Raw genomic sequence first — 27,344 nt, 5'->3', positions numbered from 1 at the left:
ATGATGATGATGATGATGATGTGTGTAGGCGTCCATATGCCCGTGCACGCATTCACTTGTGCCTCTTGAGTTCATGACTCAAATTTATTCACACGTCAATATTTGTGCATTAACTATATATACTATATATGAGCCCTATCTAAGGGAGGCAGATGCATTTAGGTGTGAAATTTAATAGGGCATGTTTTTCTATGGAATGACTCACTGAGACTTATCATCTGCAAATCAGTGAATGCAGAATGCTGTTAATCTATAATTCAGTGAATCGACGCCCCGGCGATTTCACACTGATTCACCGATTTACTGCTCGGGCTGCCGGCTGCTGCCAATGTGGGAGGGAGAGAGAGCGAGGCAACAACTCCTAATAAAAACCAAGGGAAGGGGGGAGGGAGTGAACCAGAGATAGAGAGTGTGTTGTGTGTGTGTGTGTGTGTGTGTGTGTGTGTGTGTGTGTGAGTGAGAGAGAGAGAGTGAAAGAGAGGAGGGGCGCCATGTGAGAGAAAGACGGAGACAGGGAGAGATTAAAAAAAAGGGGTGAGAGAAAGAGGGTCTTTTGCTGAGAGCTGCCACTGAAAGGGGGAAAGGGAAGGAGTGAGGAGGGAAGAATGAGGGGAGAAGAGAGAGCGGAGGAGAAGAGGTGCGTGTGCGGATTCTAGTTATCCGAACACGTGACGGGGAGATAGAGACCTCAGCGTAGACACGCCAGTTTCCACAACGACAACAAACATGGGGGCCGTTGTGGGTACGCTGACCATGCAGACCAAACAGAGAAGGCCATCGAGAGGTGAGGGACTACACACGCACGCACACACACACACACGTGCACACGCACACACACAGACACACACAAACGGAAACACAAAAATAACTTGTTGTAATGTGTATATTCTATACACACACATACACACACACACTTGTAGTAATGTGTTTACTGTCATTATCCCACACACACTCGCGCGCGCACACACACACTCGCACAAACTCTTAACGCAGATTTACGAGTCAGTTGGCAGTGTGTTATTAAGGATGCATGAACAAAACAGGAGCGACAATGTGCATGCCTGCCTATAAGAGAGAGAGAGAGATGGAGAGAGATGGAGAGAGAGATGGAGAGAGATGGAGAGAGAGAGAGAGAGAGAGAGAGAGAGAGAGAGAGAGAGAGAGAGAGAGAGAGAGAGAGAGAGAGAGAGTGGAGACATCAACAGGTGCTCCCCAAGGCAAGAGAGTGTCTGTTCATTTCACAACACAGTTGTGTATCTGGGCTGCTGTGTTTGAGGACGTGTGTGTGCGGCGGTGTGGTGCTGCGCGGATGTGTTGTGTTAATCTCTACGATGGAGCGAAGCGAGGAACACGGCTAGTCAGACACGGCGTCCATTGTTTGTGGTTACGTGTGTGAGGGAGAGAGAGAGACTGTGTGTGTTTGTGTGTTAACAGGTATCCGTTTGACTGAGCGTGCAAACGTGTACGGCGATGCTGGTTAACACACACACACACACACACACACACGCACACACATGTACAAGGTATTTGTCACGCCGCTCACACACCGCTTTTCCGTCTTGCTGTTACCTTGGAAGCACAGTAGCCATGGCAACAAAAGATGTCAGTTTTGGATGGGGAGGGGTTAGGGGATGTGATAAAAGATTGGGGTCCTTTGAAGTAAGTCAAGGCCATGTGAATGAGAGGTAAAACGAGAGGGAAACTAAGTAAAAGGGGGGGGGAGAGCGAGAGAGAGGAGAGGGATAAGTCGATGTGAAGACGAGCATCACATGCAAACATTGTTTTACGGGCGACCTGTTGACTGTGAGAAATGCGTTGTATTAAACTCTCATTCCGCCTGAGATGGGAAACCTCCTTCCCGCAGACTGACGGCGCCGCTAAATCTGCAGCGGTGCCAACGTGTTCCTCTTCCTCGTCAAGTGGGCTACCTGCTGATGCTATAGCTAGCCACTCACACATGCCTCACTCGACCTTCCCCAAAAACAAACAAGCAAAACGAGCGTGCCAGCTTTCCTTCCTTGAATAAGCTTTTTTCACACACCCCCCTTCCCCCCCCCCAGTCCCGGTCGCTGCTCCACCCCCTCTGCCGATCCGGGGGGAGGGGGGTTGCTGCAGACCACCTCATGCCTCCTCCGATACATGTGGAGTCACCAGCCGCTGCTTTTCACCTGACAGTGAGGAGTTTCACCAGGGAGGATCATGCTATTCCCCCCAGTGCACCCCCCCCTCCCGAACAGGCGCCCCCGACCGGACCAGAGGAGGCGCTAGTACAGCGATTAGGACACAAACACACATCCGGCTTCCCACCCGCAGACACGGCCCATTGTGTCTGTAGGGGCGCCCGACCGAGCCGGAGGTAACACGGGGGATTCGAACCGGCGATCCCCGTGTTGGTAGGCAACAGAATAGATCCGGTCTTGGCTCCAGCAGCTGCTCTGCCCTATGGGTTTTAGAGAGGTGAGGAAAGGCAAACAGCTCGGCAAGGTGTCTGGTTTGCAGACGCTGCGGGAAGCTGTGAAGTGTGTGAGCTACGTCAGGTCAGGCGCCCTACATACTGACAGACTCATCTGCAGGTAGGAACGAGCTACACCCCCCCCCCCCCCCGGGAAGCTGTGAAGTTTGTGAGCTACGTCAGGTCAGGTACCCTACATACTGACAGACTCATCTGCAGGTAGGAACGAGCTACACCCCCCCCCCCCGGGAAGCTGTGAAGTGTGTGAGCTACGTCAGGTCAGGCGCCCTACATACTGACAGACTCATCTGCAGGTAGAAACTAGCTACCCCCCCCCCCGGGAAGCTGTGAAGTTTGTGAGCTACGTCAGGTCAGGTACCCTACATACTGACAGACTCATCTGCAGGTAGGAACGAGCTACACCCCCCCCCCCCGGGAAGCTGTGAAGTGTGTGAGCTACGTCAGGTCAGGCGCCCTACATACTGACAGACTCATCTGCAGGTAGAAACTAGCTACCCCCCCCCCCCGGGAAGCTGTGAAGTTTGTGAGCTACGTCAGGTCAGGTACCCTACATACTGACAGACTCATCTGCAGGTAGGAACGAGCTACACCCCCCCCCCGGGAAGCTGTGAAGTGTCTGAGCTACGTCAGGTCAGGTACCCTACATACTGAGTGACTCATCTGCAGGTAGAAACTAGCTACCCCCCCCCCCCCCCCCCACAAACCTTCCACAAGTTAATACATCTGATATTGGGGCCAGGATGGGAGGATTATCTGGTCAGTAACTCGTGTGGGATGTCAGCATCGCCTCTCAGCCCCCCCAGTAATTTATTAGACGTCCGAAGGAGTCATGTGGCGGGCTTGTTCGCGCCTCGCCACCGCCCTATCTCTCCATCTGTTCTGGCGTTCTGCAGATAGCATTATCGGGGATGGTGGAGGACGACAGGAACACCGAGAGTGGCGGCGTTCAGCAGTAATAACGCGAGATTAGATTTCCGTACAATACGTCCTCCGAGCGCATCGGCGTTATCTGAGGAGACTCGCTCCTCCGTGTTCAGGCCTGCTCCTCGTCGTCTAACCCCTCCGCTTGCATGCCTGGTTATCTTTTGCCTCTCCTTTCTTTCCCAGACTTGCTCTCTTACCCGCCGCTCTTTCTCGAGCCTTGCAGGCCAGTTTTGTCTCTCCAGCCGTCTTGTTTGCCTTGTGTCTGTCTTTTCTACCTGTTCTCCTGTCTGCCTGCTTTATTTTTAATTTTTTTAATTCTTCAGGACTGTTTCTTGTCTGCCCTTGCTGTTTCCTGGCTGGCCTCCTCCTCTGTGGAGCAGCCTCTGACAGCCCATCCCGTCTTCCATAGCTTTCTTCTCCGGTCAATTTTTCCTTTAGTTCTCTGCACCCGTCCCTCCATCCTTCCCTCGCCCACTTTCCCCCTGCAGCGGTCGTGTCTTAATCCGTCCATCTCTCTTTCACTTCCACTCCGCGTCCCCCCCCCCCCCCGCCGCCTCGCTCTCCCACTTTCTTTGCCTCTTGTTCTGCCCTCCCGACTGTCCCCCGACCTCTTGCTGTTGTTAGCTTCCCCCCCCCTCCCTCCCCCGTATCTGTTTGTTTTGTTCTTTCCATGCCAGTCTCTCTGTTTCCCCTGTTCTCTTTGTTGCCCCCCCCCCCCCCCCACATCACTCTCTCCCTCTCCACATCCACGCTTGTTCCACTTTCCTTTATGTTTTTATTTTGTCATGTAATCTCTCCCACACGTTTGGACACGCTGCCGTAATCGCTTCGTGGCACCTTCACCCCCTCCTACCTCCCTTCTCTCTCATTATATGCCTCGATTCTTCCTCTCATTTGCTCCCTGTCTCCGTCACCCACACTCCCGTTAGCCGGTGTGAGAGTACTTATTAAGTCTTCTTGTCATGACATATTCTCCACTCTTGGCATCTAGCCGTGTGTGTGTGTGTGTGTGTGTGTCTGTATGTGTGCATGTGTGTGTGTGTGTGTGTGTGTGTGTGTGTGTGCGTGCGTGTTGGGGGGTGGGGTTGTGGGGGGCTTGTATACTCCTGTAGGCAATAGCTTGCATTACTTGCATTACAAATCAACACTGTGAACTGATTTGGGGGTAAATGAGATTTGTTTATATTGCTCCATCCGGAATAAACCAGTGGTGTTGCACCAATGTGTGTTAATCGCTTGCTGTGCATGTGTGTGTGTGTGTGTGTGTGTGTGTGTGTGTGTGTGTGTGTGGCTGTGTGCCTTTGTGTGTGTGCCTGTGTGTCTGTGTGTGTGTGTGTGTGTGTGTGTTTGTGTGTGCCTGTGTGTTTGTCTGTGTGTGTATGTGTGCATGTCTGTGTGTGTGTGTGCCTGTGTGTTTGTCTGTGTGTTTGTGTGTGTCTGTGTGTGTGTGTGTGTGTGTGCATGTCTGTGTGTGTGTGTTTGTCTGTGTGTGTGTCTGTATAACTGTGTGTGTGTGTGCATGTCTGTGTGTGTGTGTGTGTGTGTGTGTGTGTGTGTGTGTGTGTGTTTGTCTGTGTGTGTGTCTGTATAACTGTGTGTGTGTGTGTGTCTATGTGTGTGTGTGTGTGTGTTAGAATATTTCTTCTTTCCCCTCTCCCCAATACAACATGAATACTCAAGTGCTTCAGTCCAGCATGTGTGCATGTGTGCATGTGTGCATGTGTACATGTGTGCATGTGTACATGTGTACATGTGTACCCGCATAGCTGTGCAAGTGCACATGTTAATGTGTTGGCGTGAGCGTGTGTGCGTTTTGTTCTCCAACTCTGGACTCTCAGTGAACCAAAGGCCACTTGGGGGCCTGACGGTGTATCCGCCGGCTTCGGCGTTGGCCGTGGGAAGCAGCAGAGCCGTGACGGGGTTGTGGTTTTGGAGTTGGGTTTCGCTGCGTGGAACACGATTACACCAGGCGCGTTTGGAGACCATAAGCGGGACTCCCGAAATAGGGGTCTGTTTTCACCGTTCTGTCGCGTGCCTGCGCGTGTGTGAGCCGCGGCCGCTAGCGCCGCCGCCTTCTTGGACAGCGTTCCCGCCATTAGGAGGCAGATGAGAGCAAGCTCTCGCCGCTGCCGCCGGGAGACCACAGATTAGGCTAATTCAGATTATGCAAATGACACCCTCTGCGAGGGGATTACAGAAATCGGGAGGGGAACGGCAAGAGAGGGAGAAAGTGGCGGAGAGAGAGAGAGAGGGAGGGATCGAGTGGCAGAAAGTGAGAGGAGGGTTCGGCAGGGGGGGGGGGAAGGAGATAAGCGAGACAGGGTAGTGGGAAGAGGGGGAGTGACGAGTAGGTCAGAAGCGAGATACACTGAAGCGAAATCCTGTTTTTAGACCAAGTGAAGGATGTGTCTGTGTGTGCATGGGGGTTTTTGTGTGACAAGGTGTTGGCTGGGTAAAGTGGAGCACAGACTACCTCTCCCGACAGTTGGGTCCTCCTGCCAACTCTGACCACAGAATTCGGAGGGAAAGGGGCGAGCAAATCAGGCCACCGCAAAAACAACCCTGCGATGGTTTCTGATGCCGCATTGTGTTTATTTTGCAAATGCAGATCCCGATATTCGGAGAGATCTGCCGATGCTTTCATGATGGCTCTCCCGTTAAGGGTTTAGTCATCATCTCTGCCTTTCTGGGCTGCAAGTCGGCCCGGTTTGTGCAGAATGAATCATGCCGGGATTCTCCGTATCAGAAGCTTGATTTGATAGCGATAGCCGAGAGAGAGACGGGCCCGGCCCGGGTTCGAACCCAGGCCACTGCGGTAAGGACTCCGCCTTTTGTTGTCCGCACTCTACCAGGTGAGCCACCAGGGCGCCACCCCCCCCGTATCAGAAGCTAGCTCATCTTCATACAGTAGAAATAAAACGACTTGTTAACAGTAATAAACAGTGCCATGTACTCAAGGCTCAGCGTTTTCGGTTTTTACCGATTTTCCCCGAAAAATACCCAGATTTTTAAACTGATTTTCACCCGGATTTTATGTTTCCACGGATCCAAAAGGTTGTTCCTGCTCGTGTGGGGTTATGTAACAGTGCCCTCTTGCGGCGAAGTTCGGCATGCTGGATGGCTTTGAAAAATTAAAAACCGAAAGCGCTGAGCCTTGCATATGCTATACAGCACATTCCCTGCTAGAGTGACTGGCACTTTTCACAATTTCAGCTCTTTACTCAAAGGAGCGAGACGAGTACTTCATTCATTATCCAAACCGCTTATCCTTACCGAGGGTCACGGAGACGGGCATTAACAGTGATGACGTCCTACTCAAGGCAAAGGAAACATGTATTTATTAAATAATTGAAATGTTTCAGATGAGCAACATTGGGAATGTTCTCCATTACTTCCTGGAGTGAGGCTTGCAGGGCTGATGGAGCCCCGGCGTTACTCGCTCCACAACCCTGTTTGTCACTGTGTGTAGGTCGTATCACAGCAGGTGATACTGAAAGTGAGGTACTGAAAGTGTGGGATCCCCGGGGCGCCTCAGTTACAAATCTTGGCGTTGCTTTCAATCCCACTCTTTCTTTTGGGTTACACATTCGAGAAACCCCCAAGATTGCTTCCCCCCCCCAACTTCAATACAATGCCACCGCAAAATGACCATGCGATGGTTTCTGCTGTGGGATGTGTTTATTTCATACAGAAGCACCTGACATTCCAGGAGATGAAGCGACGCTCTCAAGATGGCTTCAATCTTTCCTGCCAGTTGCTGATGCCAGACCCTTATTCATGTGTTTATCATATTCAGAATAGATCAACATCCTTTTCTACAGACTGACATGTGCTAGCATCGAGAACCCTTAAGGGGGGGGGATGCTGATGCAACACCTCCCTCCCCCCCTTTACTCCCCAATTGTATCCGGCCGATTACCCCACTCTACCGAGCTGCCCTGGTCATTGCGACACCCCATCTGTCGATCCGGGGAGGGCTGCAGACTACCACATGTCTCCTCCGATACATGTGGAGTCGCCAGCCACTTCTTTTCACCTGACAGTGAGGAGTTTCACCAGGGGGACGTAGCGTGTGGGAGGATCATGCTATTCCCTGACTGACCAGAAGAGGCAGTAGTGCAGCAACCAGGACAAATACCCACATCCGGCTTCCCACCCGCAGACACGGCCAATTGTGTCTGTAGGGATGCCCGACCAAGCAGGAGGTAACATGGGTATTCGAACTGGCGATCCCCGTGTTGGCAGGCAATGGAATAGTCCACTACACTACCCGGACGCTACCCCCTGCTGTAACAGTCTTGACTGAAACTAGAAAGTTTGGTGAAATTGCGTGTCTTTCCCCCCCCATCACCTTTAGATCTGATTTAAGTGTTACTAGTTATGTATTAAATACTACATGGCCTTGCTCCGTCTTATCTGTCAGCCCTTATAGAGGCTTACGGACTGACCAGCGCCCTCCGTTCCCCAAAGTTCCTGCCCCCTCTTTGTTCCCAGAGCCTCAAAGTGCTTAGCAGGTTGTAAAGCTTCTCAAGGGTTGTCTCTTTTCCCGTTGACCCAGGCCTTGACCTCCTTGGAGACTCCTGTACGGCTTTTTGTCTTAATCATGACCTCTTCTTCACTATTCGTGAAATCCCCCATCACCCATCATTCTTGCTCTGCACTCTCTCTTTTTGTGTGAGTGTGTGATGTTTGTGTGAGAGCTCTATGCAGGGCTCATCTGTGGCATGTGTTCTTGATGCTGCATGGCACGGCGCTGCCTTGCGGCGACATTTGGGGAGGATGCTTTATGTGCCGTTGTGTAGCCATTGAGTGCTTTTCATTAACTGTTTTATTTCTAAATATATAACTGCACAGTCTACCTTGCTCCCTCGGCACCCATTTTACGCCTATCCATCCTGGGAGAGGGACCCCTCCTCTGGTGCTCCCCGGATTTTTCTCCCATTTTCTTTTCCCTGAAAAGGTTTTCATATGAGTTTTTCCGCATCTGAATCGAGGGTGTCAGGGTGTCATCCATTGGCATTGACCGCTTAACTGCGATCAAGGGCTGTTACAAATACTACTGCCTTGAACTGAACAGTAATGCTTCTGACTGGTGCTAATTTGAGAACCAATAATTATCACAATGTGAAAAATGTGAGAGAAACTGAATACATCCCAAGGCTTCAGCAAACAACCGAAAGGCTTCACTTATTTTACTAAGTGGCTTGGAAGTGATTTTTCCACTCCTGGGCCCTTAGAAATTTGCCTCATCAAATTCAGCTGAGTGCTCCTCCTGCTACCAAATTCAGATATAATTAAATTTCGCCCAGTGCCCTTAGTTTGTTTACAAGGCGGTAAATAAAGCAGCCTTTCTATTCCCAGCTCTGCGGGAAACCTCGATGAAACGGAGCCCCCTGCAGTCAACAAGTGGCAACACTTCAACTCATTTTCCAATGATAGCTTCATTTTACACCCACGTCAGGGGAACAAACAAGTCACTGCTGTTGGAGTAGCTGAGAGCTGCGCAGGTTCCTCCCGAACTCCTTGTCAGCATCGTTGTGACATAAAAAGTTAAGGTAAAAACAGAAAATCGGACACTACTTATGACGGCGCGCGCGTATTATGTGGCGAGACCACCGCAGTAATGGCGGCTTGCTTACTTCCGGTACTTCCCCCACAACGGGGCGGTGTTCAATTTAAAACTTTTAATCCCGCCCACCGTTTGATTTTATTGGTTTAACTGTCAAAATTGGGCAGGTTGAAACGTCAATTTCATTGGTTTGGACTTGGGTTTGGGCGGGGTTAAGCAGGCTTGGGGTTGGGGTTAGGGATGGGTGGGTGGGATTAAACGTTCGACATGGAACCCCGCCCCCATTCTGCAGGCTGCAGCCAGGTGCTCGGCCGAACAAAGGCGAAGTAACTCGTCACATCAGATAGATACTGAATATTTCTTTGGTGATTTCTCGGTGTTTCGTCGTAGTTCACACACTATGTTAAACTGGAAGCGTAGCACTATATATATATCACAGTGTGCAGGACCTCCCTTTTTATAATAGCCCAATTTTTGTCTTCCTGTGCAGCATCACTATATTAAAGAGTACATCACCAAAAACATCCTGTATAATGCATGATAAACTCTAAAACCAATTTAAACTTGAAACGTTGTCAAATAACAGCATTGGAATTTGTTATTGTCTACTGCCCTCTACTGGTTTATTGAGGGTAAAACGTGTACACATATTCAAGCCCTACAAACCCCATGTCTAACTTGCTGTGATCGGTTCAGTTGTTTATAAGTTGTCTATAGCGAGAGAGAATCAGGGGAACACAGGTTTGGGGCAGAAAATCCCATTGGGGTAAATGAACCCTTGTCTAGTTAAAATTGTGTGTCTTAATGGGCTCAGTTATCAAGTGCAGATGCTTGCACGTACATGTGTCCCCTACCGCCAACCATGTCCCCCCATCATACCCCTGCACACACATGCAAAACACACACACACACACACACGCACACACACACACACACACACACCCACACACACACAATTACAGTTAAAGGTGAGTGTAACATTGTCACAGTGTGGTCCGATTCAGTCGCTGGAGTTTAAGCCTTGATCGCAAAGAGTGAAGGACAATACAACTGAGAGTGAGGGGGGGGGGGACCCAGGGGAACAGGGAGTGAGTGAGGGAGAAGGGGATCAGAAAGAGAGCTAGAGAGCCAGGTGAAGTGATGTTGAGTCCACCATAGGAAAGGAGACTAGAGATACTGAGGATGGGAGACAGTGGTGTAACGGGGAAACGACAGGAGAGAGAGAGAGACTACAGTTTAGCTGGGGACAGCAGGGGTAACCTCGTCTGAACTGCTGGCAGTTTTGCAAGTTGCAGAGCTATAGCCAATGTGAGTTCGATAGAGCTTAAAAGGCTATTTTTCTTAGTGACTATGTCTTTGTAGCGAATTTACAGATCATTGCATTTGTTTTACATGTTTGCGTAGTAGAAGTCAAAGCTGGGCAACGGAAGCCAAAGAAAAGTGGAGGACAACACAGAGAGAAGAGTGTAGTTCACTACAGATACAGATAGGGACTGTGCTAGTGACAGGGATGGACAAAGAGCAGCAGGGCGATAACAGCCTACATGCCGCGGCCATCATCCTGCTGTGCTGTGGGGCCGTCAAAATGCTGCACACTCTGGGAGTCATCACGGTGGAGGGTGAGTTAGAGATGAGAGGTGCAGTTGGACTCGGGTGTCTGCACGTTTGACACCTGAAATTTGTTGGCGGTGGACATGCACGGCGACTATTTGCACTGTTACGTGAGCGTTCATCGACGTGCGTCCGTCCCCCTGCATGTGAAACGGAGCCTGCTTGTTGATTTCGGAGCAATCTGACCGATAAAGTGTAATGTTTAGCCGTGGGTTGTGTGTAAGTCATGCTGACTTTAATGCATTACCAGCCACCAGCTGAATTCAGGTCGATGTCTTTCTGCGGCCAGCGAGTCTGTCTGTTCCAGCGGACACGTTGCCAGGCGAGCAGTTGTCCAAACCATTTGTCGACTCACACACTCCTAATGAGTCTACCGAGACCAAAATATTGCCGTTGGTACTCCTACAAGCCATGTTCTGGTGATGCTGGTGGTACGACACATTTGCTGTTCGTTGATGCTGATGGAGATTATGCACATGGTGCAACAGGGACGTAGGGATGTATCGGATGGTGGAATGGTTATGAAGATACTTATTACATAACCAGGGCTACGCCATCCACATAGACTCAACCCACTGAAACTTTTAAGGTCCAGCTTCTCTCACCCCTACGCCTGTCAGCAGCAACTTCAGCATTATTGTTATTATTATTTTGTTATTTTTTGGATTCCCCCTCCCCCCTTTTTTTCCTCCCCAGTTGTACCCGGCCAGTTACCCCACTCTTGAGAGCCGTCCCGGTCGCTGCTCCACCCCCTCTGCCGAGCCGGGGAGGGCTGCAGACTACCACATGCCTCCTCCGATACACGTGGAGTCGCCAGCCGCTGCTTTTCACCTGACAGTGAGGAGTTTCACCAGGGGGATGTAGCATGTGGGAGGATCACGCTATTCCCCCCAGTTCCCCCTCCCCACCCTTGAACAGGCGCCCCGACTGACCAGAGGAGGCGCTAGTGCAGCGATCAGGACACATACCCACATCCGGCGTCCCACCCGCAGACACGGCCAATTGTGTCTGTAGAGACGCCCGACCAAGCCGGAGGTAACACGGGGATTCGAACCGCCGATCCCCGTGTTGGTAGGTAGCGGAATAGACCGCTACGCTACCCAGACGCCCCGCTTCAGCATTATTGTTTTGCGCCATTTTTCATCTCTGTGATGTTGGACACAATAAAACCATCTTTTGTGTGGGTATTTACAAACGTTCCCTCCATTGCTTGCAACTGAGCCAAGAGCAGGCAAAAAACAAACAAACAAAGGACAAAGAGACGGGGTGTGTTTTTCAGAATATCGCGGCTCTGGAAACGCTGCATCAGCTGCACTGACCACATTGAAGGCCTTTCTGTCTCCAACGCTAAACTTTATTTAGCCGCAGCATAGAATACAGTTCCACAGCTGGAAACCTTTCACTTCTCTTCGGGTCAATAATGGTGACAGTCAAGGGGTATACATTTCGAAGCATCCATTTCAGATTCACAATACTATGATGTACCATAATATCACGTTACACAATAAAAGACATGGAAAAATGACACAATGGTGCATTAACTGTGCGCTGACGCATACATTAAACCAATTACAAATCTTCTATGACTAAAGATGAAACTTTTAGCTTACACACGCTGTTTGTTATGGCATATTGGATCCTCTCAAAATACCAAACAACGGGGCATCCAGGTAGTGTAGTGGTCTATTCCATTGCCTACCAACACGGGGCTCGCCAGCTCGAATCCCCGTGTTACCTCCGGCTTGGTCGGGCATCCCTACAGACAATTGGCCGTGTCTGTGGGTGGGAAGCCGGATGTGGGTATGTGTCTTGGTCGCTGCTCTAGCGCCTCCTCTGGTCGGTCGGGGGTGCCTGAGGAGGAACTGGGGGGAAAGTGTGATCCTCCAACGTGCTACGTCCCCCCGGTGAAACTCTTCACTGTCAGGTGGAAAGAAATGGCTGGCGACTCCACATGTATCGGAGGAGACATGTGGTAGTCTGCAGCCCTCCCTGGATCGGCAGAGGGGGTGGAGCAGCGACCGGGACAGCTCGGAAGAGTGGGGTGGTTTGCCAGATACAACTGGGGAGAAAAAGGGGGGGAAATCCAAAGGAAGAAAAAGAAAAAAGGTACCAAACTTCATATTTATGATGCCTTATAACGTCAGCGCTTTGACAGCTGTCACACATATTAATCTTGCACAACACCGGTACCTTGAAACTCTTGCACGGGGCCGGCGTGACTTTCTCTGTAATAGAGGCTGCGCCAGGTGCTTTCCCTTTAAGAGAGATCGTACATTTTGCTATTCAATGACATATAATGAGCTGACGTGCCTTATGGGATGAGACTGGAGCGTGAAGGTGACTGTGCCAGTAGAGACAAATCCATAGTATGGACAATGGAGTCATAGTGGAGCTCTAATGGGAAAGGAGTGCCAGTCTGAAGTGATATATGCATGAGCCATATGCTAACCAAGAGTGTGTATGTGCATGCACATGTTGGCGTGTGCATGCTCCCATATGGTGTGTGTGTGTGTGTGTGTGTGTGTGTGTGTGTGTGTGTGTGTGTGTGTGTGTGTGTGTGTTTATATACATACCACTGGGCCAGCGGGAGTTGGGTGTGAGGGACCTCACCTTGAGCAGAGTCAGCTTTTTTCCACCTCCCACTAATGTGACACTGACAAAGACTGACTTGCTCAGCTGAAGAAACAAAGAACCTGCAGGGGCTGAGTGCGTGAGCGTTTGTGTCTGTCTGCATACGTGTGCATGTGGATTTATGTGTCTATGAGAGGGGGATGAAGGGAGAGATACATAAAAGGATTGCACAAAAAGAGGGAGATGAGGTCTGTGATATGAGGTATGAGGGAGGAAAAGAGAGAGAGATGGAGAAAGATGGGTGTGCACATCTCTCTCTCTCTCTCCATCCTATCTCTCCTCCCCTCCAGCGGGTGAAATAATGAGGTGTTAATGATAGGGCCAAGCTATTACATTGACCTCTACCCCTGTACACCTCCATCTCCTCCATCCTCACCTTTTCCCTTCCTTTCTTTTCAGTCAGGATTTTAATTTCATTACTACTTCATCAGACATTAAAAGGGAGCAAGGCAGGCACGGGGAAGATGGGAACAAGATGATCAGAGGGAAAGAAAATGAGATAGCTAGCTAGCTATCTAGCTAGCTAGCTAAATAGACTCAGTGTCGCGTTGTTGTGTGTTCGATATGTGCAGTCAAGATAATTCCCTCCACTGATTTTGAGCCCCTTCTGTCTTTGCCTATCCACATCCTTCTCTACTATTCTGTAGTATTATTGGTGAATGTGCAAGGAATAAAAAAATGTCTGTTTGTGCATTTGTGTTTATGTGCATCCACAGACAAGATAGACGATGACTTGGAGATGACCATGGTGTGTCATAGGCCAGAGGGCCTCGACCAGTTGGAGGCACAGACCAACTTCAGCAAGCGGGAGCTGCAAGTGCTCTACCGGGGCTTTAAGAATGTAAGGGCCAGTACATCTGGACCTGTGTACATATCATTAATTCTTCCAATGTCACTCTCTCCTCTCTCCACTACTCACTGCCCACCTCCATCTGACCCTCCCTTGGGGATTGGTCAGGGTGAATTCCAGCACCCCTCTGATATTTTCTTTTTCCCTTCACCTTCATCTCCTCCACCCACTGACTCTCTCCACCCCCCCATCATTGCAGGAGTGTCCAAGTGGCGTGGTGAACGAGGAAACTTTCAAGCAAATCTACTCTCAGTTCTTTCCACATGGAGGTAGGGTGTGTTGGACCGTGCATGCATGTGTTGTTGTTCTGATCAGTTTTCAGTCAGCGCATTGACAGCGGCTCGTGCCCTCTTTTTTTTTGTGCAGATGCCACTACCTACGCACACTACCTGTTTAACGCTTTTGACACGACGCACAATGGCGCCATCAAGTTTGAGGTTTGCAAAAGACATGTTTCTATCGCTCACATTTTGTTCCCAAGCTTGTTTGTTTTTATGGTGCTGTTCTTTCATGTAGTTAACATAAGGCTGCACATGTGGAATAGCTGAGTCTTCTACATGCAGCAGGCCTCATGCTGTACGTACAGAGCCTTTGTAGCATGGGGCTAACAAGGATGTAGATCAATTTAAGGCTCAGGAGAATATTTTGATCTAGGATATTAAAGTAAGTACAGTGGATATAAGGGATTGTTTATAAGCTTGGTATCATCCTAATCGGGTTACTTATGTCAGAAGTCCCAAATAACTCTGTCACTTATGACTCCTCTGAAATTTCTCCGAACAAACGTTAGCCACAAAGCTACTTAGTTTGCTTAGTGTCACTTTCTGTAGCATTTTAAGGATTAAGCAGTTTCAGATTTCGTTTTTCAATAGGTGACGATCAAGTTTCCCTCGTAACCATTATTGGGCCAAAACTAGGCTGCATATGTGCTAAATGTTGATGCTTGACTTTTGTAGCAAACGAGAATGGACCGTGTTTGAGTTTGTATTTTCCAATATAACTTAAGTGATCCAGTGTTGAGGAAACATTTGAGACATTCTTTATGCATGCTCATTAATGCAGATCAGAAAATCACAGAAAGGTGGATCAGTTCACCTGGACATAACATTTATGGACAGATACGTTTCATCACTCATCTAAGGGCTCTGACACACCAGGCCGACGGTCGGCCGTCGGCCAATGTCAGGCCGTTGGTGAGTGTCTGTGACCCTAGTTTTTGTGGTGTGCCCGCACCATCAGCACTAGTCGGACCTCTGTTGGCAGCTTTTTGGCTGATTCAGCATGTTGAGAGATGTTGAGTGACCTTGGTGAGAGAGGTCACTCTGATTGTCTGTTCAGCTTAGCAAATCAGTGCACAATGCACATGCTAGTTGGTCGTCAGTTATAGTCTTTGCGGTGTGTTCAAGTGCTACTTTTTGGCCCAGACGGCAGGCGACGTGAGGCAATGCAACAATCAGCCTTTGTTGCCACTAGTCAGTTTGGTGTGTCTGGGCCCTAAGTGACCGCTCCAATCTCAACTGACTGCAGGTATCCCAACCCTTATAAACAGTGCAGTTGCATAAGGGCCAAAAACAATGATCAGTTTCATATGTAGATATGGGTGTGACCATTAACTAGAGTTACAATGGCCATTTGTATTCCCAAATCCTCTGTGGAGGATTTGGGAATGTTTGCAATCACAGCATTGTAAGATGGTGACAGATGTACTCTTAGACCCCCTCCTCAATCGGGCCCCCAGCACAAACAGAGCAATATAGTGTACACTGTTAAGTGCCAGGAGGATTGCTGTGACTTGTATATTGGTGAAACTTAACAGAAGCTGGCCAAGAGGATGGCACAACACAGAAGAGCTAACACGTCAGGCCAGGACTCCGCAGTCTACACCCATCTACAGGCCAGTGGCCACTCTTTCAAGGATGAGGATGTGCACATCCTTGATAGGGAGGAAGACTGGTTTGAATGGGGAGTCAAAGAGGCCATCTATGTGAAGAGGGAACGACCACCCTTGAACGAGGAGGGGGGTTAAGAGTACATCTGTCGCCATCTTACAATGCTGTGATTGCAAACATTCGATGTCCCCCCTCACCCCCTCCCCAAAAAAAACCCCATTCCTCTGGCGGCACGGGGGCGCAGTGGTTAGTGCTGTCACCTCACAGCAAGAAGGTCCTGGGTTCAAACCCCAGGGTTGTCCAACCTTGGGGGTCTCCCAGGTCGTCCTCTGTATGGAGTTTGCGTATTCCCCCCGTGTCTGCGGGGGGTCTTCTCCGGGTGCTCCGGTTTTCCCCCACCATCACAAAAGACATGCATGTTAGGTTTTATACGCCTGTCTGTGCCTCTGACCGAGGCATGGCAAGACGAACTGGAGTTGGTCCCCGGGTGCTGCACGGTGGCTGCCCACTGCTGCTAGCTACACAGCTAGGATGGGTTAAATGCAGAGCGTGATTTCCCTACGGGGATCAATAAAGTATCTAAAAAAAAAATCCTCTGTGAATAGTACACATTGCCATTGAAACTCTAGTTAATGGTCACAGAAATTTGCGTATGAAACCAATCGTTGTACCACTGTACAGTTCATAAGGGTGAGGATATCTGACTGAAGAGGTCACTTAGATGAGCGATGAAACGTTTCTCTCAATAAATGTTGTGTCCAGATGAACTGATCCAACCGTCTGTGATTCGAAGACACTGTTTGGCGCCAAGGCTGAACAGCCTCATGTAAACTGTCTGTTGGCTCTAGTGTGGACACGTACGTGGTGCTCCCAACTTCTGTCTAAAAAAATAAACACTTTTCTGTGTTTCAAAATCGTTTTGCTTTGAAAGAGGTTAATGCTGAGGTTGAGTTAATTAGCTTGGTTTTAGAATAATTGGCAATTGGGTTCAATATTAATTAGGCCTGAATAGATTGTGGCTGTTCTAAACATGCACTTGTTACATAATGACAATATATAAACAACGACATGTTTCATGTTTGAGTCAAATCCTCTAAGAGCCATTTCACGATTTTCTGTTTCTTGAAGTCTTGCCTCTTTGCACGACAGCCTTTTGCTTTCAGAGCCAAATATGCTGTTTTAGGACAAACTGAACTCTTATAAACACACTCTTCATCATGCAGCTAGTCCACGACTTTGACAAGCTAGCCCTCATCCATGCAGGTTTGGCTCTTGCTTTTTAGTTATTTATCCTTCGATTAAATAAAAAGCCAGAGGCCTGAGTCATTTCTTTCATTAGAATTGGATTCTTATGGGGGCATCTGGGTAGCATAGAGGTCTGTTCTGTTGTCTACCAACGCGGGGATCGCCGGTTCGAATCCCCGTGTTACCTCCGGCTTGGTCGGGCATCCCTACAGACACAATTGACCATGTCTGCGGGTGGGAAGCCGGATGTGGGCATGTGTCCTGGTCGCTGCACTAGCGCCTCCTCTGGTCGGTCGGGGAGCCTGTTCAGGGGGGACTGGGGGGAATCCTCCCTCCACATGTATCGGACGAGGCATGTGGTAGTCTGCAGCCCTCCCCGGATCGGTAGAGGGGGTGAAGCAGCGACCGGGATGGCTCAGAAGGGTAGGGTAATTGGCCGGAAACAATTGGGGAGAAAAAGGGTGAGGGGAATTGGATTTTTATTATGTATGACAAACCCAGTAATTCTGGCTTAGGATGAATGTGTCAGAAATCATTTATTCAAGAATGCAAACTATCGCCTATCACTATATTATGCACCAATTAACGCCTGTCTGCTGGACCAAGTGAAAATCTTTTATTCTGGAAGGTTCCTGGATGAAACAATATTGCTGGTTTCACATCCATTCCATCGCCCCTTTATCATAATGTCTTTCTGTCAATAGGACTTTGTGACAGCTCTCTCCATCCTGCTGAGGGGTTCAGTCAGAGAGAAGCTCCAGTGGACCTTCAACCTGTATGACATTAACAGAGATGGATACATCAACAAAGAGGTGTGTGTGTGTGTGTGTGTGTGTGTGTGTGTGTGTGTGTGTGTGTGTGTGTGTGTGTGTGTGTGTGTGTGTGTGTGTGTGTGTGTGTGTGTGAGTATTGATCAAGGCTTAAACTCCAGCAACTGAATCGGATCACACTGTGACAATGATACACTCACCTTTAAATGTAATTGTGTGTGTGTGTGTGTGTGTGTGTGTGTGTGTGTGTGTGTGTGTGTGTGTGTGTGTGTGTGTGTGTGTGTGTGTGTGTGTGTGTGGTTTTTCATTTGTTTTTTTTTATTTTGGATTTTTCCCTCCCCTTTTTCTCCCAAGTTGTACTTGGCCAATTACCCCACTCTTCTGAGCCGTCCCGGTCGTTGCTCCACCCCCTCTGCCGATCCGGGGAGGGCTGCAGACTACCACATGCCTCCTCCGATACATGTGGAGTTGCCAGCCGCTTCTTTTCACCTGACAGTGAGGAGTTTCACCAGGGGGACGTATTCGGTTTCCCACCCGCAGACACGGCCAATCGTGTCTGTAAGGACCCCTGAACAAGCCGGAGGTAACACCGGGATTCGAACTGGCGATTCCCGTGTTGGTAGGCAACGGAATAGACTGCCACGCCACCCAGAAACTCGTGTGTGAGTGTGAGTGTGTGTGTGTGTGTATCATTTGATCAGTTTCATATCTGTGTTTTTCCTTTTTATCATTTAAACACCTGGTGTGCGACAGCCCGCCTGATGTTTGTCTGTGTAATATAACATTTGTATGTGTGTTGTCGGTCTCCCAGGAGATGACGGATATTGTCAGAGCGATATATGATATGATGGGGAAGTATACCTACCCTGTCCTGAAGACCGACGCGCCCAAACAGCATGTGGATGCGTTCTTCCAGGTACACACACACGTGAACTATTTACTTATTTGGACATGGAATAAACAGCAGCCCGCGGCACAAACACTGCACCGAAATTGTACCGTGGACATAACATGACCACACATCCATCGGTGGCACAAAGGGAACAGGGAAAAACAATTTCATTAAAGCTAGCAATGGGGCTACAAAAGCAGCACTTTCATTCACTGTACACTGGATGATGAATGCTCCCGACGAAGAGCAAGGCCCCGCAGCACCCAAGTGTGAGCATAACCACATCTACAGATCAGAGCCACCAAATTACCCAAAACACTGTTCTGCATCCATTCAGAACACCGCTCAGCAACAAACAACACTCAGTTCAGTAACACACACACACACACACACACACACACACACACACACACACAATTTAACTGCATGTGTGATGTTCTCCGCAGAAAATGGACAAAAACAGAGACGGCGTGGTCACGCTTGATGAATTCATCTTTTCTTGTCAAGAGGTAGTCTTTCTTCGTCATACCCTCTTCTAACTCTTAAATATTAGAATGATAAAGGCTCCTCGTGTTGAAGTCCTCTTTAACTTTTCATGTCGGGATTTTTTTTTCTGACACATACTCAAATTGCATGCTTTCCAAAATAGATGGCAAAAGGCGGCGCACTCTCAGGCACCTCTGGCACATTCAAAATATCATGATGTACTTTAATTTTGCATCACATAATAAACTTGTATGACCTCCGTGCAGTTATTTTGGTTAATCTATCATTGATTGTGTCCCCTGTGGGAATTTATGGACCTTTGTGCAGACTATTTATCTCTTTTACGGGCTTTTACTGCCCCCTAGTGGTAAAGCTGAGTGTTTGCCAGACGTCTTTTTCTTTTCCAGTCACCCTTTCACTTCCTCCCCCATTTTCTCAATTCACCCAGGATGAAAACATCATGAGGTCTCTACAACTCTTTGAAAATGTCATCTAGATAACAAAGGAGAGAGAGAGAGAGAGAGATGGTGAACCGGCTCAGATCGAGAGAGGAGGAGAGAACAAAGGTTGGAAAAGTTGGAGAGGGAGCGGAATCCCGACACGCGAAAGAACAAAAACAGTACGGCTGAAAGGAAAAGAGAAGAGGGACTTCCTGTCACCATAGTTTCAACATGTTGCCATGAAAACCGTATGGAGGTGTTCTTGCTGTAACGTTACCGTGGCAACAAACCATCATGATGCTTAGTTAGGGGATTTGTCTTGACTTCGGCACCAAGAACCCCCTTACCTTTATTTGACCCTCTGTGAACCTGTACCCTTCTCATACCCCATCTCTCCCCGTCTGTTCGTGCTGTTGTTGTTGTTGTTATTATTGTTGTTGTTGATGTAGTTGATGTTGTTGTTGAAGTTACCGTCTTCTCAGACAGTGCATCTTTTTCAGCCATCGTGTAAATACTGATCTGAAACACAGCTCATGTTGAGTCGAGTGCTTTTCCGAAAGATTTTAACACTGAAACAAATCTTGAATCAGGACTGGGATTCGTAAAAGCAGCTTGGCGTTGCTTTCCACCACGAAAGGTTCTCCGGAACAAATTAGGTAGGATCCTTACTTGGATGAGAATGATCCTTTAAGCCTCACGATCTTTTATCTACAAATGAGGAGACGACCTCCTGGGGAGATAAGTAGATAGTGTGAGGTATTCGAGGATGTATTGAATTTGGCACATGTGCCATATAAAACCTGGTGGTTACCGAGGTCATCCACCAACAGAGGTGGCTTGGGTTTAATCCCCCTCGGGTCATGACTGTCAGAGTGCCCTTGAGCAAGATACAACCAACTGCACGACCAAAAGACAAATTCGCCTTCGAGCGGCGAATAAAACAAATGAAGGAAGCAGACTTTGCACTAGGATGCTTTAATTCAAGAACGCGGGTCCAGATGGAGCATCTTCAGACATATTGCGCCATCTCATGTGTTTTCAAACATGTAGTTACTAATAGGAGCTACAGACAGTAGTCTATAAAGGGTTGTCTGAAAAGCTGAATTTAAAGCCTTCCTATACCGTTTGTGCTCGAGTGGTGTCAGTGTTTCAATGTTGTGACGACGCTACTGTAGATACTTGCTGTTGTGTTTGTGGCTTCTCCTTGCTGTCTGCAGTCACTTATGGCGGTCTGTCTGCCTGCCTGTCTGCCTGCCTGTCGTGTCTGTCTGCCTATCCATCCCTCTGTCTGTCTGTTAGTCTGATCATTCCCTGTCTTTGTCAGTTGATATGCTCATGGACTGAAAAGTCGTGTGTGTGTGTCTGTGTGTGCGCGCGCATATTTTTGTTACCTTTTGCAGACCTTTTTTTTTTTTTTTTTTTACAAACACTAACCTTGTCAGGACCAGTAGTCTTCATGGGGACCAAAGCCCGGCACTAGTGATGCAAAACGTCATTTCTGAGGTCCTGGTTAAGGTTACGGGTAAGGTGTGAATTGGGGTTAGGTGAGGGTTAGGCATGAAGTGGTTAGGGTTAGGCTGTCCACAATGAATGGAAGTCAATGCAATGTCCTAATAAGGATAGCTGCACAAACTTGTGTATGTGTGTTCATGCGTGTATGTGTGCGTGCATGTACACGTGTGTCTATATGTGGTGGTTTTGTTTTGCCAGTATATCAAAATGTGTCATTAACGCTTGCATGTCGCCCTCTCTCGTGGCGAGTGTGTCCCCGGACACGACGGCCCAGGCTGCAGCTTCAGCCACTGTCAAAGCACGCCACCGAGTTCGACAAGAGAAGCAGTCGCACTCCCGTCAGAGGGCCGAGTTTCACCGGCTTTTCCCATCTTTGCTAAAAACATTGACATTCAGTGATCAACCTTTCACTGTGAGGGAGAGGCAGAGCTGGGGGAGTGGTGGTGGTGGTGGTGGGGGGAATTGGAAAAAGGGAGAAAGATGAGGAGTAGGGAGGGATACGAGGGAGTAAAGACCTTTTCACTGACTCGGAAGGAATGGAAGCCATGTTTCAACCAAGAGCCATCGCTTTGGAGGCTGAGCAACACGACGATACTGACTGATAACTGATGTGCTGTCATGTCCTCTCACTGTGCCACCAGTATTATTGTACACTTCTTTGCAGAGAAACGCCGTGGCTCCTCTCAAAAGGTTCCTACGCTCAGACAGACGTTCTGACCGACCGACACACAGGCAGGGATGTAGACAGACGGAGAAAACCTGTCAGAATGAGATCATGCGTGTATTGAAATATTGTATAAAATTAATATATTTATCAATAAACTTTTCAAATAAGTTATCGGCTGGTTTCCCCCCCACCCTATTACATGTTCTCTGTAAGAGCTTGCGATCGTAGCATTTTTAAACATCTTTCGTGCCGAGTGGAAAAACAAACATGGGAAACAGATTCACAAGAACCATTTATATTGTTATTTACATCAATATGCAACTTAAGTACAAAAGGTATGTTGTTCCTCTAATATTCCAACAAGCCTGGGCCACAAATGAAGCATGAGAAATGTGCATATGAGGAGAAAAAAAAAAGAAGAAAAAAAACAAAAACACGTTATTGAACATGCATCTCTCCCTCACTCACCAACTTGCACTCCCCCACTTCGTCCCTTTCACTTCTTCTGTACTGTTGCTGTCCTGTTAGCGTATTTTCTTACTGCTTGAAAAGTTATAGTTGAGATGTAGCATTTGTTTGTTTCTGCACCACCTACTATGTGTTGCTATATGTTGTATATATATACGTGTTGCTGGTGTGGGCAGGGACTACATAGATGAGGCCTAAAGGTCAATGGACCCTTGGCACCTTTTGCAAAGCTGCTCTTCCAAATTTTCATCCGTGTGTTTTTGGAGAACAATTTTCGAGTGACATCCTCTTCTCATATTGCTGACATGATATTAAAAAAAGGGGGGGTAGAGACGACCATTATGGGCCCTCTGGTTTAAAGGTGCTGGAGTGGTCTATTTATCTATTTACCAGGGCCTCTGTCCTACATACTAACCGTAGAGAAATCCTATTGTGAATGTACACAGTCTATCTTTACAAGAAAAGAGTAATGATTGCATTGGCAGAAAGCACCTTCATTAAACAATCATGTATAATTCAAGTAGCTCTAGCGGAGAATAAACTGCCCACTTAAACCCCCTTTAAGTCTGCGAGAGGGCTCCCCCTCCAGCTGCTTAATGTGAGACAGAAGGGGGTACAGGGAAGAAGACGGCTTGGAAGACGATCACCGTGTGACCCAAAAAAAAAACAAAAAACCACACAAGCGAAGATGGCGAACAAGTGGTGTCAAACAGCATCCGTATGTTCTCTTAAAAGTTCTTCCCAGCTCGGTGACCGATCTCTTTCTATCTCTTTCAGTACGACCGACGTCACTCACCATAACCTCGTGGTCCAGTTTCGCAACAATTCAGTCTCTGCAGTCAGGCAATTATTTTTTTTCTTCTTCCATTATAGGTTAAAAACATGTCCCGTAGATACTGCTCGCGTCTATCTCGGTTGAATTTCAATGCACGAGTTCTTCCGAGGTGCGAGAGAGAGAGAGAGTTGGTTGCGTCTGCATCTTTTATTTAGGCCTATAACCATGCGTTTGTTTATTATAATGAAAAAATGTGCTTTTCTTTTCTTTCTTCTTATTCCCTGTCTTCGGCCCACGGCTGGAGGTTCTGCAGGGCGTAGAGGGAGGAGTTATGAGCGCACAGTGGATCGGAGGCCGCTGATTCGCTCAGAGACTTCTGGAGGGCGGAGTGCTGCAGCTGGAGAATGAGGCGATTGGCTTGCTGGCGCTCCGCCTCCCTCTCCTCCGCCGTCTGTCTTCTGATGGAGTTAAAAAAAAGAAGAAAGCGTGAGATGGGGAGACAAGAATATAGAGGGTTTTCCCCCCCTTTAATGGTAAAATAGACTTCACATGAAAACAAACATACGAAACGATGCGCCATATAGGGGCCCAATTAGTGCAGGGCTTCCTTCCAAGTCAAGCTCTACCCCAGCTGATTTTACAATTGGTCTGCCCTGTTCAGTTGTGCTAATCATTGAAATCAGTGTTGTATATTAATTAGTTGCAAGGGGAACCTGACAACTTTCAGTACTCCAAGACACCCGGTTGTCTGTGTATAATTTATCATGAAAATGAGATTTATCTCATTTAGCAAAGCAGCAAACAATGATAAATATGAGGGAAAATAGAGACAAACGCGATAACAAGGAATAAAGATCCTAAAATCTCAGACATTAAATTAAATGCAGCCTGTTTTTCCACACTTTTTGAGGCTCATTTTGATTTTGCATAACACTCCAAATTAAGAGTTCACTCGTGAAGTTGGATGGGTTTAAAAGAAACAGTAATTCATACAAACAAGCCCAGGCATTCTCAAATATATACTTTTCTAAATGTGTTTGACACACACAAAAAAGTACGATTTTTTTCCATTTCCCCTAAAATATCTACGCTTCAATTTCAATAAAGACTACTTTTGTTCATTAGCATCAGTTTATCGTCTCGGGGGGGGGCACCATACAGGAAATCACGTGTTATGTAATCAGGGGTGAACGATAGTTTGCGTTTTACCAAGAGCAGCTAGGCCAAATGTCGGCACACGGGAGAAGTTTGGCCTCAGGGCTTTCTGCCAAATAAACGACCTGCCTAAATCTGACCTAAATTTATGTAATTGTAATCTTAACCGATAGCTAACCGTCAACCTAACGTTGACCTTAACCTGACGGCTACCTTAACCAAACGCTCAACTTAATCTAACCTTAACCCAACCGATAGCTAACCCTCAACCTAACGCTAACCTTAACCGATAGCTAACCTTAACCTAACATCAACTTAATCTAACCTTAACCCAACCGATAGCTAACCCTCAACCTAACCCAACCGACAGCGAACCTTAACCTAACGCTTACCTCAACCTAACCTAACCGATAGCTAACCTTAACCTAACGCTTACCTCAACCTAACCTAACCTAACCGATAACCTTAACATAACGCTTACCTCAGCCTAACCTAACCTAACCCAACTGATAGCTAACCTTAACCTAACGCTTACCTCAACCTAACCCAACCGATAGCTAACCCTCAACCTAACCGATAGCAAACAGTCAACCTAGCCTCAACCTAACGCTAACCTTAACCTAACGCGTACCGTAACCTAAACTAACCTTAAGCTAACCGAACGCTTCTGTTAAGACCGGAAGCTTTCTGCCAGGAAACCCCGACGGCAAACTTTTCCCGTGCGCCGCATTTTGAAAGAGTCTGGCCGCCTGCGCTGCTCAGTTGACCAGCCGCTCACACGGTGACGAAGGTCAATGTCGGACAGCATTTAACGTACGTATATGTAAAACTCTGACCGAAAACAATAGTTTTTTTTCTTCTCCTTTCTTTCTCGAAGTCTGACAAAACCGACCTCCATTTGGTCCTGCGGTTCTGGAACCAGGTTTTAACTTGTGCGTCCGTCATCTTCAGACTCTTGGCCAGCGCCGCCCGCTCGGCACTGGCCAGGTATTTCTGCCGGTGGAAGCGCTTCTCCAGTTCACATATCTGCACCCGGGAGAAGGACGTGCGGGGCTTTTTCCTCTTGGGGGGCGTTCGGTTCTGGTACGGGTGTCCTATCCGCCGGGTGACTGCGAACGGAACGAGGGCTGCTGGAGGAATAAAGGGGACAAGCCGGTGAGTGTGCGTTGACCCGACGCCTACACAAAAGCCAGTGTCTGAAACACACACAAAAACCCCCACGTAGGCCTTCTTTTGAACAGTAAGGGCGAAGCGTGTGTAGATTATACCTGTTCATGTCACAACCCGTGAGTTGCCTATTTGCTTATTTTCTTTTAAAAACAAGGCGTATATATGGATTAAAAAAAACAAAAAAACATAACTATATCACGAACGTCATGTCACTGTCTACACGACCATGAACTTGAACGTGCCCCCCTCCCCCTCCTCGCAGTCATAACACGTATGACTTACAACAGCAAAGTGGAGAGAAAAGAAGGGGGGAAAGTAACAAACCAGAAAAGAACGAATAAACGAGTAGAAACGAGTTAAACTGATTGTAGGTTTCAACGAGAGAAGAGTTGCAACCTTCCGTTATTTTCCAAAATAGAATAATTAGCCTCTGCAGCCCGTGCAAGCTTGTCATAGGCCGTGAAGGCTGCGTGACCTAGTCCGTGCATGTCTTTATTTATTTGGACCGTTGATCTCTTCTGCACGAGCTCATCACGAATAAAAAGGAGTTACACCGTCTTTACTCCGCCACATTTACACAGAATTATAATCTTCTCTGTTATTTACCAAAGTACTTTTTCTCATGCCTTGGTCACTGCAGTGCGTTATCATGGCATCGCTTTGTTGATTTTTTTCCCTTTTCGGCAGACATTTAAGAAACCATTTAATTTGCAACTTCTTAAATCGTCTTCACACGAAAATACAGCTTATTTTGTAGACAGGTGCAGCTTTCGGTTTCCTGGCTTGTCAGCAAACGTCTTGAAATATCTCATTTCTAACGCAAGTAAGACAGGGTACGTTTAATAGGATGGTCAGTTTCCTTGTTTATCAGCAACACATAGGGTCGAAATATCCCATTCACATTTCTAATTATATATATATATATATATATAGTGAAAAGGCTACATTTAATTGGATGGACTTATGATATAGGATATAAGCTATACGGGTAACAAACTCAACCTAGGATTGAAACACATGAGCTAAAAATATTTCCATACAGCTCTTTTTGACAAATAGGATCTAAACCATGTAACTCGGTCATTTGTGGGATTTCTGGAAACTTGGTCCGGATGTTCAATTTTAGGGAAAGGTTTGATGCGGCTATTTGACTCGCACGGAAATATCAATGTGTGATTACCTGATATTCTGTCCTTCGCGAACCTGTTCCCTATCCACGGGAAACACAGTCCTCCAAAGCCGGGGACGGAGCCCTGGACGGGGGCTGGGGGCCCCGGGGCCGTCACGGGTCTGTGTGCCGGGACCCGTATCACCCCTCGGCTGCCCAGACTTCTGCTATCTCCGTACGAACTTGACGCCTCCGCCGAGGGCACCATCCCGGAGAGGGAGATGGAGAGCGCGGCGTAGGAGGGTGCACCGGCTCCGGTCGGGCTCCCCAAGCTGTAGTACCCATCCCCGTTCATTAAATCCGAACTACTCTGGCTGCCGGCGGTCCGTCCATTCTCTGGCTCCGTACCGGCTCCCAGAATCTGGTCGATACCGAAACTGATGGGCTCGTGATGGGCCGGTTTAGGCGGAGGGCTCGCTGCGCTGGGTGCTTGCTCCATTTCCCCCAACCCGCTCAATAGCAAAATAAAAAAAGGGGGGGGGAGAAATGAGAGGCGATTTCAAATTTCAGATGCGTCAAATTGTTCCCGGAGTAAGCACTGGTAGGGTCTCCATCGTGTTATCCAGTCGTCGGTGCCGAAGCCAAACCCGGTCCTTGGTGTCTAAACAGGCCCCATTTGGAAGACACTTGCCTCTCTTCTTTTTTTCCT

General features: G+C 48.0%; 2 protein-coding genes across 2 annotated transcripts in view; one reads left to right on the top strand and one right to left on the bottom strand.

Moving 5' to 3' along the window:
- The window catches only part of LOC130127213 (Kv channel-interacting protein 1-like), a 49,414-nt gene extending 28,797 nt beyond the window's left edge, over positions 1–20,617 (top strand). The window contains exons 2-8 of the mRNA XM_056296786.1: positions 13,925–14,049; positions 14,258–14,327; positions 14,425–14,495; positions 17,897–18,004; positions 18,774–18,878; positions 19,301–19,363; positions 19,789–20,617. Of these exons, the coding sequence (XP_056152761.1) occupies positions 13,925–14,049; positions 14,258–14,327; positions 14,425–14,495; positions 17,897–18,004; positions 18,774–18,878; positions 19,301–19,363; positions 19,789–19,836 (590 nt within the window). The 3' untranslated portion in view covers positions 19,837–20,617. The remainder of the gene's footprint in view (positions 1–13,924; positions 14,050–14,257; positions 14,328–14,424; positions 14,496–17,896; positions 18,005–18,773; positions 18,879–19,300; positions 19,364–19,788) is intronic.
- Positions 20,618–23,476: 2,859 nt separating this feature from the next.
- On the bottom strand, positions 23,477–27,134 carry LOC130127202 (T-cell leukemia homeobox protein 3-like). Its single transcript, XM_056296775.1, has 3 exons — positions 26,708–27,134; positions 25,250–25,487; positions 23,477–23,660 (listed from the first exon to the last, which is right to left on the bottom strand). The coding sequence occupies exons 1-3, from the start codon at positions 27,132–27,134 to the stop codon at positions 23,477–23,479; spliced, it is 849 nt and encodes a 282-aa protein (XP_056152750.1).
- Between the last annotated feature and the right edge of the window lie 210 nt (positions 27,135–27,344).

This window comes from Lampris incognitus, chromosome 1 (genome assembly GCF_029633865.1).
Source record: "Lampris incognitus isolate fLamInc1 chromosome 1, fLamInc1.hap2, whole genome shotgun sequence".
Classification (NCBI taxonomy): domain Eukaryota; kingdom Metazoa; phylum Chordata; class Actinopteri; order Lampriformes; family Lampridae; genus Lampris; species Lampris incognitus.
This window is presented reverse-complemented; position numbering and strand designations above follow the sequence as displayed.